General features: G+C 39.3%; 2 protein-coding genes across 3 annotated transcripts; both read left to right on the top strand.

Moving 5' to 3' along the window:
- The first annotated feature begins 1,041 nt into the window (after positions 1-1,041).
- sfrp2 (secreted frizzled-related protein 2) lies at positions 1,042-4,232 on the top strand. Its single transcript, XM_074693728.1, has 3 exons — positions 1,042-1,617; positions 1,875-1,955; positions 2,244-4,232. The coding sequence occupies exons 1-3, from the start codon at positions 1,074-1,076 to the stop codon at positions 2,546-2,548; spliced, it is 930 nt and encodes a 309-aa protein (XP_074549829.1). The 5' UTR covers positions 1,042-1,073; the 3' UTR covers positions 2,549-4,232.
- Positions 4,233-8,126: 3,894 nt separating this feature from the next.
- On the top strand, positions 8,127-11,705 carry tnip2 (TNFAIP3 interacting protein 2). 2 transcript variants are annotated; one of them, XM_074694769.1, is made up of 6 exons: positions 8,127-8,787; positions 9,129-9,431; positions 9,528-9,614; positions 10,047-10,310; positions 10,441-10,557; positions 10,667-11,705. In XM_074694769.1, the coding sequence occupies exons 1-6, from the start codon at positions 8,488-8,490 to the stop codon at positions 10,940-10,942; spliced, it is 1,347 nt and encodes a 448-aa protein (XP_074550870.1). In that variant the 5' UTR covers positions 8,127-8,487; the 3' UTR covers positions 10,943-11,705. The 2 variants fall into 2 exon arrangements, with proteins under 2 accessions (XP_074550870.1, XP_074550860.1); XM_074694759.1 differs by having other exon boundaries at positions 10,664-11,705.
- The last annotated feature ends 4,739 nt before the right edge of the window (positions 11,706-16,444 follow it).

The following is a 16,444-nucleotide window of genomic DNA, read 5'->3' as shown; positions in this document are numbered from 1 at the left end:
TAAACAGAGCTGCACAGTGGGGACTGAAGGAGGTTTAGGAGGTGGGTAGTAATGTTAGGATGTTGTGATCGTGATAGATTTCTTGAGCTGAGAGCTTATAAGGACTGGACCCTGATGATTTACAACAACAAGATGACCTTGGTAGATTAGTTTTTGTTTCTATGAATGCTCATGTATCCAGATTTGTAGTACATGTGTCAATTATCTTCAGACATAGTACACCCACAGTGGGCTGGCAGCAAAAATCTCGTCAGGATACCTCTAAATCTTGGTAAGTGAAACTAAAAATATCTCAATATGAAGAAACCACTAGGGAAACTGGGGGAACTGTGTTCCTGTGATTTAGGTGAGCTGAACCTTCCTGCCATTAATTCCACAAACAAGATTTAAGTGTCTGCTCGTTTCAGCCAGGGGAGGTTCAGAGCTGAGAAGAACCACACTGCTGTCTGCAGACCAGACTGTTGCTGAGGGGGGGTCTGCAGAGCAGGAGGAGGCAGATTCAGTTTCCCCCCTGGGTGTGTTGAGTGCTGGTCTGCTTCTCACTCCGGGGCAAACAATATTTCACCATGTGGCATGAACCTGAAGTCCTGCCTGGAGGATTTCCCCCACTAAACTCCTAATGATGGAAAATTAACGCTTCACTGAACTGAGCTAAGAGCTCCTTTCTGACAGCATCTCCAAACTGTTTTACTGCACAGGTTTAAAAACAGAAAGGTATAATGGATCACTCAGGTTGTATTTCTGTTGATTTTGGGCATAATGAGGGAAACCTGTCAGAGGCGACTTGTTATTGTGTCCATGAATGGTTGGAGATGAATTAGAAAGCTTAAGTGATAATAAAATAGTATGCTATAAGTAGAATTCATACGTGTCGACCCCAGCAAGAAGGGCAACAAAAGAGAATATGGACTTTCTTGGGACACCTGATATGAGGAAAGCCATGTGCTGAGTGGAGAAGGGAGTCTTTACGCACAGCGTTCAGACTCCTCCCAGACTGGAAGAAAACCTCTCGATACAGTAAAAGCTGGCCACTGACAGAGACTCCATCAGCACTCACTGATGCTAATCAGCCCATGCTAACGCGTTTGGTTTTCCAGCTTTTACGCGCATGCAAAATGAGAGCTTTTATTTTGACAGTGACTGTTTTGTGGGCGATAACAATCCCCTGCACGGAAGCTATCCACGGATTGTACAACTTTGGCCAGCATGAATTTTTCCCTAAAAAGAACAACTGCAAGCCCATCCCCGCAAACTTTCTCCTGTGCCACGATATCGAGTACACAGAGATGCGTCTCCCGAACCTGCTAGGACACGAAACCATGAATGAGGTTCTGCAGCAAGCTTCGTCCTGGATCCCGCTGGTGCGAAGGCAATGCCACCCGGATACAAGAAAATTCCTGTGCTCGCTCTTCGCTCCCGTGTGTCTGGATGACTTGGATGAGCCCATCCAGCCGTGCAGGTCTCTGTGCGAGAGCGTCAAGCACGGCTGCGCGCCCGTGATGTCTGCGTTCGGGTTTCCGTGGCCGAGTATGTTGGACTGCAGCCGATTCCCACTCGATAATGACCTGTGCATACCGCCAGCTGGCATGGAGAACATGGCACCGGTCACCAAAGAAGGTACAGGGGCATCAAACTTAATTTTGTTGCAGTTTTTGCCTTCTCAGGTCTAGTAAAAAGCCCAATCGCACATCACACATAAACGTGTAAAAGTATGGTTTTCCATAGAGGGTGCTCATTTTAATGTCCAGTTACTGCAACAAAATCCCATCAGGCTACTTGTGATTTTGTGTGTTCAACTTACTACGGATTCTGCACAACATTTTGTGTTGAATTATGTAAGATTGTATGAACTTTGTTTCTAATTCCCTTTTTAGTGCCCCGAGTGTGCGACGCTTGCAAGGAAACAGATGAAAATGACAATGAAATTGTTGACAATCTTTGCAAAAATGACTTTGGTAAGTTGGTTTACCCATTATTTACAGCAGCATAGGTCTTCAAATGAAATAGAACAACATGTGTTTTCTATGCTAAATGTGCTTGATTTACTGAAAAGTTCAAAGAAGTCCCTCCTTACTTTTATCTACCACACTGAATGCATTTTGAGCTCTGAACCATATGTGCAGGCCCTATAAGCTTCTCAAATGGCTTTCATCAGAGCAATATGTCAAATGGGATGATGTCCATACACTTTCTGCCAACATTCCCAGTCTCCATCACTAACTTTATCTCCTGCTTGCATTAAGCCCTGAAGATCAAAGTGAAGGAGATCTTCTACATCAACGGAGACACCAAGATAGTCCCAGAGACCAAGAGCAAGACCATCTACAAGCTGAACGGTGTGACAGAGCGTGACCTGAGGAAGACAGTGCTGTGGCTTAAGGACGGCCTGCAGTGTGTGTGTGAGGAGATGAATGACATCAACGCCGCCTACCTGGTAATGGGCCAGAAGATGGATGGAGATCTTGTCATCACGTCTCTTAAGCGCTGGCAGAAGGGGCAGCGGGAGTTTAAGAGGATAACTCGCAGCATCCGCAAGCTGCAGTGCTAGGAAGGACAACAAAGGCCGTGTGTCAGTGTCAAGGGGAAAGTTAAGTTGAGATCTTCATGATTTTTCTTTTCTCAAGGTGTTGCAAAAGTGGCAGGGTCATACTCTTTTCTAGATTCCACCACAGATGTTTATTTGACCTCAGAAAACAACACATCTATTAGGCCTTATAAAGTATTTCATGGGCAGGCTGAAACAGTATCATTACTTTACTTAGTAGTAACATTTTCCTGCCCTTTCATGTTCTGACAGGCACCCATATACTGTCATGCTAATCTGATTAAAAACTTAACGGCTTCATCATATATAGCATACCTTTAGTTTGGATATAGATGTCAGAAAGCAAAATAAAAAGCCCTCAAAGCTGCTTTAGGTACCTTTGGGTTGTGTTAGCGCCCCGTGAGATAAAAATGTACATCGTAATTCTACACTGATTTTTCCTTAGAGGCCAAAGCAACCGTTTTAGGCCAAAAAATTCTTATCATACTTTTTTTAAAGTTAAGAGTGAACATTTGCTTTTGAAATCGCAAAAACAGGCTGTTTCTTTGACTGCTGTCATCACGTGGTTTGACACCTGTTTCCTCACAGCTGTTACAAGCATTCATTACATTATGAATATTTTAAATTCTGTTGCTGATAGTTTCTTGTGGTCTTGTATTACATCAAAACCATTGTTTTTGTGTATAATCAGTTTTCTCACAGCTGCTAGAAAATGTGAAATTTTGTCAAGTTCAACCATTGACCCCTATTCATTTTGCACTTAGTAGGCATTTGGCGCCCCCTGTGGTCAGTTTGAAAGTTGTGTTTTGTTTTCCAGGGGAGATGTCAGTTCTTTGCTGTCACTTCATTAATTGAAGTTAATTGCACTCAGCTGGTGTCCCAGAAGTAGAGCAATCACTAATTATAAGGCCAGAGTGAAAACTGAATCTAAGATTGAAAATGACCTACTCTAAAAATCATTGGCAGATGTGGTCCACTGACAAATCCTGCCAGGGGTTTGAGTTTGAGTTTCCTTTTTCTCAACCAGTTTACTCTGGAATTTGTTTCTCCAGTGTCATAACTCATAAAAACTATATTTCATCATGGACATTTCCTAAAAAAAAATGTAAATCCTCACCAGTTGCTAATTTAGGATTGTTCAAAACTCATGTAAGAACAGGAAAATAACACAAAAGATTCAAATGTTTAACTGTTTGGGTTTCATCTACGTAAAAAAAAAACTGGATATTATTTTGAGAGGATTAAGTCTCGCAATTAACACTTTCACCACAAAAAATCATATCTGTGTATTGCATATAGAGTGAAGCTGTGATCCCAGTGTGTTTAGTGTGACTTTGTAACTCAAAATATTGTTTGTATTTTTCTATTCAACTGTTTTTCTCAAGCAAAAGAAAAAAGAAAAAAAATGAGAGATAGCTGGCTATATTCTCCTTCTGTTCAACCTATTAATACTCGTGGTGATCTTTTTGTACTTGAGCCACTGCTTTTTTTTTCTCCGTCTTCTTTTTTTTAACCACAAAAAATATTTTTCTACTCCACACTTTCATATAACATTTCACTTTGTTTTTGCATCCTTGTCCAGTTGTTTGAGTAATGCAAGTTGCTTTTTTTTTTTTTTTGGTGTTCTTGATTGAATATTAGAGTTTGGGGTTGGTAGTGCTGTTCTGATGGGCAGAAACTTGTTAAGCGCAGATAATCATGTGATGTGATATGTATGTGTGTAATGTATAAAGTATTGTTTTGAAAGTATTACTGTGTAAATATCAAATACTGTCTTTTATTCTTGTATAAAGTTTTCAGCTATTAAAAGCTGCCAACAACATGCTTGATTGAAATGACTCATTTTCTGTGTGTGTGTGTTTGTGTGTTTGTGTGTCTGTGTGTGAAACCAACAAAAGTAAGGGTTAAGAATCGTCATGGATTTGCTTGCCTCTTGATATTGCAGAGCTGTCAAATGTTGCCACCTAGTGGAAAACAATGGTTAAATCTGGGAATGAGTTACCAACACATTTCATGTAGGAGTGATAGTGTCTAACTTTGAAAACTTATATTTACACATAAAAAACCCTTTCTCTATTTAATGTATGCATTAAATTTTCCAAACCTAAACTTTTTTTGTCATTATATTGTGTTTTTTATTAGGTCCCTCAAAAAAAAAAAAAACTTGGGAACCTTGGGAAACACTATTAACTCACTTATTACTGGTCTCCGTAAACGTTTAAAAAATACCCAACAGCCAAATTTTATCACTCAAAAACAAAATGAAATCCCCCTTACTTTCCTTCCAGCCTGACCCAAAGTTCAATTTAGTCCCTGTTAATTTTTGGTTGGTTTTTAACAGCTTGTCCTCTGTGTTCTTGTTTGTTTGATTTTAGTCAAGGTAAAAAAAAAAAATCCTTATATTTGTCTTTTTTTTTTATTTATTTATTTATTTATTTATTGTGTGTAAACTATGGGTATGGTTGTAAGGAAAATGACTAAAACGTTAAATTTCCCTGATTCAGTTTCATTTTTTTGGATACCAAATCTTAAATAAACAAATAAATAAATAAATTATAGATGCAAGTGCTGCGTGTTTTGGCTAATTTAATTAAGTCTGAAATATATGACGTTAACCAAAGCTCCTGTTGGACACTTTGCTCTAGTTTGGCTCTCCCTGTGGAAGAAGCAGTATCTCTCTCATAGCTTAACATGGCTGTCAGTGTCATTGTGTTAATCAACTTGCTTTTACAGTCTGAAATCAACCCAATTTTTCTTTGAAATCAAATGCTTTTTTTCTTTTTTCACAAACCTTGGCTGAGTACCCGCTGTAGTATTTTGTGTCTGATTAGTCAGCTACAAGTTAAACATAAAGGTGCAGTCCATCAAACTGATGTCAACTACATCACAAAAGCCTGCAGAGCACTATTTTGTAGTGTGCTTAGCAAAAGACCTATGGATAAAATTAAATTAAAGAAGTTAAAGGGACTGTAAGGACTATCCGTCTGAAGTGAATTGCAGCGACACTTTTGGCCTGGAGTCGCCCCAATACTTTTGAGATGACTTGACTCTTAACTAGGCATGTGTTTTTAAGCAGATGAACAGAGATTTGATTATCTTTTTAATACTTCTTTTCTTTGGTCCAGACAACTTTTTGCCAGATACACATGACGAGGTGATGTATTACCTAACAGGTACATAGTACTAAATTATATGAAACTTGACAACAAGCAAACAAAGTTTGTACCGTGGTTTAGTTACCATCTCTATTTAGCACTACTGACATCCCAATGCTCTGAGATGTATCCGTAACCTGTAACATCATTATGTTCTGCCATCGCTCATCTACCAAGCAGAGCTGAAGTAACCTCACTCTTCATTTTGTTGATAGACTCTCCAGTTTGAACAGACCACTACACTATACTACTGCATGTGGGTTTAAATGTATTGTCCAGTTTAGCTCATGTTGTAGTCTTCAAGCCCGCGTTTTAGCCTTTAGTTTGTGCTCTATCACTCTTCTGTTAAGCTTTTTTCTGCTCTTTTGTCCTTTTTCTATCAGACAGTCCAGCTCCTGTGTCAATACAATAATTGAATTCGGTATATCATTTTCAGCAGAGAGAAACAAAGATGTAGTTCTCACTACTAAACTTTGTCAGCCGGTATGGTGTTACAAGAGAGACAGTGACGTGCCCTGACTCAATACAGTCATATCCAACCCTATTGCGGTGCTGATAATCTCATTTCAATTGTGGATAACAATCAGGAATATATCTAAAAGTGAGACTTTGTCAAGATCACTGAGAAAGTCCTTACAGTCTCTTTAACTACAGCACCAGTAAATGGTGATACATTGATAATTGGAAATCAGTGAGTTATCAAAGTTGTCGTACATACCATGTTGTACATAACATTCTTTCCCCACTCTCTACTTCCCACAGTTTCTGACTCTCTTTGGCTGTCCTGTCTAATAAAGAAAAAAGAAGCTCAAAAGCAATGCTTAAAAAATATGGGAACAAAAAGTAACTCAAAAAAAACATGATACCAATATATTTTTTACTGGTGTCTTTTGAAATGACCAGAAATCAAAGCATCCAATATCTTAAACAACTTACTATCACTTTTACCACACTGGTCTTAACAACGTTTTACACACTCCACACCTTGACTGCTATGACTTCTTACTGTCACATGACAGCTTTGTGACCTCAATGACTCACCTCAACTGCTCTCATATGACATTAGGTCTCTGTGATTGACCCAGAATTACCTGGGACTCCCCGGGACTAGTGCAACTGGTGGAGCCTTTTGGACGGGTGCCCAAACGTTTATCATTTCACACCTACAGTCTAGACTTCTGTTTCGTTTTGACCTGGGTAGTAGTCCAGGGTCCAAATATAAGGACCATGGAGTTTTGCCTATGTAGGTTTAACGTGTGTGCGTGTGTGTGTGTGTGTGTGCGTGTGTGTATGTGTGTGTGTGTGTGTGTGTGTCCCAGCATTAGCTTCTGAGAATTTCTAAACTAAATTTCATTGGTTTTATTTTAATGAACACATTGTTTAACTAATGGTTTTGCCTGTAAAGATACATATCTGTGAAGGAAGTGTTGGTTGGGATGTTGTGTTACCTTCATGTAAAATTCAACCACAAGAAAAGTAGTTGTCAAATGAATCATTGAGGAAATGTTAAACACGTTTTTACGCGGGATAAAGTGAAGTTTCAGGGAAGCAACAGTCAACTTCAACTTTTCATGTCATACCCCCCCCCCCCCCCCCCCCCCAAAAAAAAAAAAAAAATTAAAAACAAATAATAATAATAATAATTATAATAAAAATAAATATATAAAAATAATAATAATAATAATAATAATAATAATAACAATAAATAAATAAATAAATAAATAAAATAGAATAAAATAAAAAATTCAGAAGGCAAAAATGCCCTCAAGAGTTATGTAGAGGCTTGGAATTGTGAATTAAATAGTATGAATCACTGTGTGTATCCACATGGCATGTGCACACTCACTGGTATGGCCGTAACTGCGCAATAGAGGCGCTTCGGTTACTGAAGGGACATTGTGATGCCTTCACGCTGTGGGAAAATCTCATTCCTCTACGGCGAAGGAGGAAAAAAACTGATGGGGAATTTGCTGATACTCCAACTGCCTTTAGATTGACGCACAGGGGCAGAATGCGTGAATACCCAGTAAAATACCATTGGGAAAACTTAAAAGTTTTTCTTTTTAAAAAATTTGAAGTTTAAATCACTGCAAATAAAACCGTTTTTTGAAGATCTTCAGCTCAGAAATTCGAAGTTTTTTTGTGGTCTTTTGTGAAACCTTTTCTTTGCTAACCTCGTGGTAGGTGCGTAAGAGGGTTATATTTGAGACTGTGATGACACTTTGAACTTTCAACCTGTAGTCAAGTGTCTCTGTGCAGCATGAATCAAATGCATGCCATAAATATTTACCTCATGTCAAGTTAGAAAAAAGAAACTTATTTAAAAAGTTCTATGGCCATTGTCTTTTGCAGGTGTGAATCAAATGCGACATGGTACATTTGTCAAGTAGCGCGGAGAGAACCTGGGTTTCCGATTTTATTGAAGGTAGCACAACTACCTTTTTTCCTGGCTGTTAGCAGCTCCGTGCTTTAAACCCTTTTTCAGCCCATATTAAAGATTTCTGTAGCTTTACTTGCTTCGCCTTTTGTGCCAACTATGCCATTAAAGGCTATAAAATCCCTTTACCTCCTAAATGACGGTCGACCGGCTTCGCCTGACGAATCTGAAAAAAGTCCGCGGGGAAGTTCCCCAGGAAATCCCCAAGACTGGAGATATTATTGTCGACAGCAATGCACACACGCTTTTGATCTCGGTGCATTTCTATAGTCACGGGGACTAGAAGCAGAGGCGTCAAATGCTGGTTTCTTAAAAGACTGAATTTTCTGACAAATCTACGAAGCCCTGCAATGGATAACATCAGTGTAAACACGGATAACGACATGCTGAAGGACACGCTGAATTCTCTGTATCATGAAACGCGCCAGGAAATGGAGCTTTTGAACAAACAACTCTATGTAAAGGACACTATTATTGCTGAACTAAAAACGAGGTTGGGGAGGTATGAAAGGACGTATATGAACGTGGGAGATAAGGAGTCTGTGCTCATAGGACCGTCCAAGTCTCTGTTGGAGAGCTTATGTAAAGAAATATGCAAGCTGAAACTGAAGAGGAACGATCTGGAGTTGAAGGCATCCCAACAGGAGGAGGTAAAAACAAAAAAAGCTCTAAGATGCCTGAAATAAATGTTACTCGCAGAGAAGATTTGACATCATTAACCTATTACATTAGAGCATAGAGTTAACATGAGAAAATTTATGGGCAGGACATAAATGATCCACTTTGGTTACACTTCTTCTGACTGGTAAATTCTAATTTCTAATAACTTAGATATTCATGGTACCTGTGTTTTTGCCATGTTTTTCACACACATTGTTAGACTTATATCAATAATTGACTGAATTACACCCCCCAGATATAGTTATACGCATATGACTGATAGACAGTGGTTGACATATAAAATGCATCATGGAGCCATATCCTCTTCCAGGAGATCCAGCGTCTGTCTGTTCAACTCAGAGAAAAGGACCTGGAGCTGGAAAGGGTCAGGTGTCAGCCTGAACACGAGAAGGACCAGGAGATCCAGAGGCTGCACTCTGCCCTAGAGGAGAGGGAGCGTAAGGAGGCCACCAGAGCTGTACTCTGCACGTCCTTGGCTGAGGAAGCAGACCAGCTACGCAGCCAACTCGGTGCAACAGTGAAGGTGTGCCAGGAGCTGCTGGCCAGGCTGGAGAAAGACAAGAATGGGGTGGGAGAAGTGGAGGATGAGGGTCTGCATCAAAAGGCTAAAGAGGTGTGAGGCTTGTCTGTGTTTGATGTTTCAACTTATTTTTACACTTCACAATTTGTGAGGTTGCTTTGTTGTAACTTATTTTTCCTTATTTAACAGACTCAGTCTGCTGGTATGAGCAGCCGTAATGCCCAAATACGTCAGCTTCAAGAGGAAAATCAAAAACTAAAGCAGCGAGTTGTATACGTAAGTCTCTACTAAGAACAAAATGACAAGTTAAGCTTGGGTTTTTTCCACTGAGAACAATCATGCACACAAAAAAACTTTAAGATAAGATAAGATACTACGTTATTGTCCAATTACTCTGAAATTTGTTGTGCAACATCCAGCTCATCCAACAACATTGTCACTCACATTTAAAATCATCATGAAAAAACATCATAAGAAGTCCAACCATCCAACTACAACATAAGTTAAGCCTAAATACGTAAGAATGTCCAAAGTCAGTGTCAGGGGTGTGTATGTGCATGTTGAGCTGTGTGTGGAGCTGTCCCACCTCCACTCTACTGTTTGTTTATTAAAGATATAGAGTGAGGAAAAAATGAGAAATTGTTCTTATTTTACTTAAAGTTCTTACTTTGAGGCATTATAATAATTTAATCTGTCTCATTTTTCCAGGTACAAAGTCTGAATTCTCAGTGGCAAAAGTATGACTCCAGCAGAGAAGACTACATCAGGGGATTGTGTCAGAGGCTCAAGGAGACCTCTGAGCAGGGCCTGATTCGTGGGATGGGCTCTGTAAGCGAGGGCTTGCTTCATCATGAAATTTCCAGGCTCAACGGCTTGCTGGAGGAGAAGATGAGCGAGTGTGAGCGGCTCGGGAGGGAAGTGGAGGGGATGAGGAGGCAAGACCGAGAGCGCATTGAGACATTGGAGCAGCAGGTTGGTGCTATATTGGTGTTTCATCACTGTAGAATGGGAGACACATATAAGTTCTTTTGGCATCTGAAATGTTTTATAACTGATTTACTGAAAGAAGCAATAAGACTTACAGTTGTTTTCCCTTCTTCAGGTCATTATTTACACAGAGGACTTTAAGTCAGAGCGTGCAGACAGAGAGCGAGCACAGGGCCAGGTGGAAGACCTAAAGGAGCAAGTTCATGAGTTAAAACGACAGCTACACAAACAGGTGAGGCTCAACAAACAAAGCTGATTTTACTTTCACTTGCTTTTTGTGCATTCTGCCTGTTTTGGCCTGTGCAATCCTAACAGTGTTTGTACACGTCTGTTCTCAGCAGGAAGCAGGCAGGGAAAATAGAGAAGTAGTTCCCGTGTGTCGTGTGCACATAGGACACAGGATCAGCTCAAGGCAACAAAAGGACTCTTCAAAACATCTGTTGAGGACTGCTGCTGAGATGCAGAAACGGTCTGCAGCTGCAGCATCAACTACAAACCCTGCCTGGAGCAAACAGCCAGGACTATCAGAGTTACAGTGCCCACGCTGCCTTGCCACATTCAGCGAAACAGATGCAGCAGAATACTTAAACCATTGTGAGGAGTGTGCCAAACTATAAGCGGAACAACACTCATTTTGAAAAGACAGATCTCTCATAATGACAGTAACCCAGCACTGAAGAGCGGCACTACACATCAGAAAATAACCTGAGTGGAGATTCCAGGTCCAACGGGCTTGATAACAAATGAAACAACTGGGTTTTACGGTTTGCTTCACTATGCGAAAACATCTGACGCTCAGTTTTCCCTGTTGCAGTACAGATGAGATCATCAGGTTTTTTGTGTGCATCTTAAAAAAAGAAACAGTGTCAGTGTCTGGTTCTTAATGTTCTCCTGTCCCAGCGCAGGATGTTATTGTGGTGGGGATGTGCATACTGATTCACCATATAAAATATTATATACCTCAATGTGTCATATTACAACCTTTGCACTTTCTTCACATTTAGCCAAAAAGTAATTGTTGGATTGTATGATTAAGAGATTCATGATCCATAAGCTTCTTTTTTTAATCTAGATATCGAGTTGACAATGTGGTGCTATTGTTTGTTTTTGGTTGAATTTATAAATATTTCTATCTTGTAAATTATATATTCTTTAACAGATTTTAAATAGTATGACTAAGATATTTATTTTATGTTCACAATAGTAGAAATAGTGAAATAATTTTAGTACAATATTTTTTGCCTCTTATATATCAAAGCCATATTTTTGGGGGGTAGAGTGGGGGATGTTTTAGAATTGAAAAAGTTAACGTTACACAACTGGAGAAATCTACATTCTCTTTGAGCTGGCATGGTATTTTTGTAATAAAAAACACCTTTCATCCACCCTTTAACCTACGATGATTTATTTTGCTTTTGATGGGCTTCATTATTGTGCTGTATTTTACTTCTGGCACCTTGAGATGAAACCACAATTCATTGCCTAACCACGAAAATGTTGGCACTACTTAATCTACGTGCTTGACTTTTTACTTTGTGTGTGTCCATCTGCATCAAGTGTGTGTGTGTGTGTGCGTGTGTGTGCGTGTGTGTGCGTGTGTGTGTGTGTGTGTGTGTGTGTGTGTGCCGGAGCACGTTGGAAAACCCCTTCCCTGTGATGCCTGAATGGGCACTGTGTACTGTGACAGACTTATTCCCAGCTGTTGTGTGGCTGAAGCAAAAACACTACAGGGATATACTGAGAAGACCAGTGAAAGACGCTGGCTCAGGTTACATCCAACAGCCTTCAATAACTGCCTGTGGGTCACTTTGAGGCCAAATTATTCTGTAGTCTGACACTTTGGGTATCATTTTGAAACAAACAGACCAGAAGAGTTCAGTGTGAATCAGTTGTCATGGGTTTGGTTTAGTAAGCACAGGAAGCTGGACATCCCCTGTTTAAAAGGAAGTAGGCAGTTGCAGTGCAAAGAGAAGACAGAGCTGCCAAACAACCGAGTTCTTTTTGAGTGTGAGTGAAAACACGCCTCTCTTGTTGCATTTTAAAAATGGTGAACAACTTTTCTTTCTGAGCAAGGCAATGAGGAGTTTAAAAATACTTAAAATTAATATGCAAGAAACAAAATAATATGCCAGTTTGTAAACTGTTTTCATCACTCATCCATTTATTTTAACTTAGTCATGCTTGCTCTGGTTTGACCCCTAGCTTGTTAGTTACTGTTAGCTAACTGTTTAGCTAGCTTAAAATCTACTCTTACACTCCATCTTTTAAGGGAATGTTGAATATCTCGGAAGACTGACTTTTCTTTTAGGATAAATTCAATTTTTATCAACAACAAAAAAAATCCTCTCTATGTACACACCTGATCAAAATTTTGAGAATAGTTGAAAAATTGCACATATTTCCTTTTGCAGCATTGAGTCTTGAGAAGTTTCTAGATAAAGCATAAAAATGCCCCCCAAAAAAGAGGCATGAGAGTAAGACCCCAAAAAGTAAGCACTTTATTGAGAACAACAATTAAACTAAAAAAAGCTGTTCATCAGCTGATCAAAAGTTGAAGACCACAGCCTGTAAAAGCCAAAATGAGGATTCAGTGTCATTTCTGGTCAAGTATTCACGCTGTCATGACCGTCTGATGGCAAAGACAAAAAAAAAAAAAAAAAAAAAAAACATTCTCTCTTCGAATGTGGTCATGTAATACCTTTTGTATGAAACAGGAGATCAGATAAATCTTGACAGCTGACTTTGCTAATTAGCTAGCCCTCAGCTAGCATTACAGCAATGGTTATCAGTGGTCATGGCTATCTCAGGACTTAAGTTTCCTCAAGATTCAAATATTTGAATTAAAACTTTAATTGATCTATAAATTTACACCTGTAGACGATTTAAAATCATCAAAACCAAAGTTTTGTTACTGTGTTTTCTTTTAGCAAATTGTTTGAAATAAAAGTGTAGAGACACATTCTGAAAACACAATGAGGTGTACTGAAAACTGTCCCCAAAGGTTACACTTCAGTGACACCAGGAAGTGTCACATGCTATCTTACTCATCAAGAGACCATGGGCTAATTACTTTCCAAAACATTTATCATATTCACATGACACACCACCATGGCTCTAATTCATGTGCCCACAGATAGATTGGCTCTAATTTGGCTTTAAAGGGTAACTTAAGTCCCTGAACCAACCACATGCAGTGGTAGAAATACACACAACTCCTAAAAAGGCCTCATGCTGTCTGCTGGGGATTCTCCCCCCGCCAGCATACACCCACGCATTATAACAGGGTCTATAAGTAACTTAACTTCCACACACACAATGCTCTACCCACTAATCTGAGAGTGGAAAAAAATAGGTCACAAACCCCCACCTGAGCACTTGGAAACTTTTCTAAGAAATGTAAGAACTAACCAACAAGAGTCAGGTGACTGTGTTAGATCGGTTCCTGTTGAAAACAGGATTCAAGTCATCAGGACATAGTGCTGTGAACGTCATTTAGTTTGTAACAAGGATGAAAACTTCAGCCTGACATTTATCCATACAAATACAGAAGGGATAGATTGAGCCTTTAATCTTGTGTGTATCCTAAAAGAATGGGAATTTCCCGCCATCACAAGGGAATTCCCAAAAAAGAAACAGACAAGTTTATTTGAAAATGGAGCGCTGTCGTTTCACACAGCTCATTTCTAAGTCAAGATAATATGCTTCAGGTAATTGGTGATAAAGCCAACTGCTTTCTTCAAGCTTTTTGTGAAGTTCAAGGTTTCGGCCATCAAAAACAGGATTTTGTCAGATTGTATCTGGGAAACAAGGGGGATTCCCTGTTTTGGGAGTGTATGTGATCCTGAAGCGCTCCAGGCAGTTGACAATGAAACGATCAGCATTGTTATTACAAGCTACAAGGCAGCTGTGATCCCTTTTAATAATCCTATTTGTGTGTGCCCCTGTTATTATAAGACTGCTGTTAGTGCACCATTGTGTTTTCTTTCAACAGGTAAGACAGCTTGTACAGCAAAGATCAAAACAAGGAAGGACTGGAAGGAGATGTAAAATAAATAAATCTCAAGTGACTTTTAAAGACATGTAAATCTACTTTTAACTTGAAAATAGTTGATTTAAGTGGCTCTTGTTTCTGTATGTCATCTTAACTCAGATCTGTCATTTTCATGGAGATCATAGCCCACATTTGTGGCTCGGACATCTTTCTTCGTGTCTTTTGCCTGACTGCGTTAGCGTACTTTTTGGGGGCATTTGCTCAAATGTGGTAGATCCGATCTTACATCACTGGTGACTGAGAGCGAGCACACTCTGCATACACAGACACACAGTCATTCATACCTGAAATAAATTATGACTCATATCTTCTCGGATGCTCTAACCAACCAAAACCTTTTGTCTCTTCTTGTATCAAGTACATTCACCACAATTCTCCCATTCATCAAATTTGTTAGAGGGGGTTCTTCTTCTTGTGAAATCCGTCTATTTCTTTGAATGCAGTCAATCTTAAAAACCTTAAGAGGAAGTATGGTCAGGGACATAACTGTTCCTCACTTCCTCTTGGTGTTACCTATGGCCTTGTAGACATAAGGTTTGATCATTTCTACTCTAAGAAGCAATAATTGAACTTTTGTTTTAATTTAAAGACTCTTTTTTAAAAAACATCCTGTGTGTCTTTATCTGGATGTAAAGTCTAAAACAATTGTATTATAACTCCTCAAACTGCAAACTGAAGCATAAAGCCATCTCATGATTTCCCTCACTTTACCTACAGTGGTTACAACTTAATTTTAAACTACAGCACAGAGAGAAGCACAGGAATTGCTGATGGCTTACCCAAAATGTCATATGGCCTATTTTTTCAGTTCACACACACACACCTAGCAAAACCTTTTACCACTGCTGATGCACATTTGTAAAAGGTATGTCTCAACTCATCTACATCTAGATAAACCAAAGCATGACCTCATTTCCAGCCGACTTTACCCTGAGGGGGATGTACTTGATTTCATAACCGCCTGAAATTAAATTTCCCAAGAGCTTTTTGTGCATATGTGAATGTAAATGCCCTAAGAAGCCCCTGTCATCTTATTCTTTTTCTTCTTTTTTTATTTAAATGTGTCTCACAACTGAAACTGATGCTTGGGATCTACATGACTCAGTTACAATGGGTTCTAGGTAGATGACTGTCAATTAGTGGGTTTCCCAAAAAGTGCCAGAGTGACTGACTCACCCTGCAACCTTGTGTTTGGTGAACACAAGGTGCAGGGCAAGAAAAGGTAAAGCTCTGGGGCAACTGGGACACTTTAAATTAATCATACTCAAACATGTTCATCTGACAACACACTCAATATGGGGAACTTAAGGTTTGTTGCCATGTTGTATTCCTGTGTATAAATTAGAAACAGACAAGATCTGACAAATCAATCTTAATTATTCGTTTGGCTCAGCAAATAAAAAAAGAAAAGAAAAACGACCATGGATCATCAAAATCTGAAGGAAAATTTTGAATATTAATTAGGAAGACTTCGATGACTCACTGGGTCCTGGAATGCGGCATCGTACAGGCTAATCCATCTCCAAGCTGACAATATATAACCCATCCATTACTCTGTCAAAACTAGCGTTCAGGAGGCATTTATACTCTTATCATTATTTTGTTAAATACTATCAAACTAACATTAAGCTAAGAAAGTGTGGAGTGGTAACATTAGCTGTTGTCCAAAGAGGTGTTTCTCAAATTGTGGTTCGTGGACCACTGGTGGTATGCCAGGGCCCACTAGTTGGCTTGCCACAACTGTGAGTTAATTGTTTTATTATTTTCATTGGACAGTAACCTCCAACACTGTTCAAGATAAGGTGCAATGGCAAGATGATTCATAGTTTATAATACATCAGTTTGCTCTCTGGGCTATTTAGCTTGGTGGTCAATGAGTTTTTTTGGCTGAGGGAGATAAGTGGGGTCTGAAACAGTTTGATAAACACTGGTCTGAAGGGACCACACAGGTTATTAAAATGTTCTAACCTGTAACATTGGCAAACAAAATACAGGGAGGGACGATGTGGAAGAGAACTTGATCTCAGGGGGATTTTTTCCATTTTTGTACTGAGTAAGGTCAGTATTA

The sequence above is a fragment of the Halichoeres trimaculatus genome, unplaced genomic scaffold (assembly GCF_033239565.1).
Source record: "Halichoeres trimaculatus isolate MK-OKI-2021-1 unplaced genomic scaffold, fHalTri1.1 fHalTri1_scaffold_2, whole genome shotgun sequence".
NCBI lineage: Eukaryota > Metazoa > Chordata > Actinopteri > Labriformes > Labridae > Halichoeres > Halichoeres trimaculatus.
The sequence above is the reverse complement of the archived record's forward strand: the minus strand, read 5'-3'. Positions and strand labels throughout refer to the sequence as shown.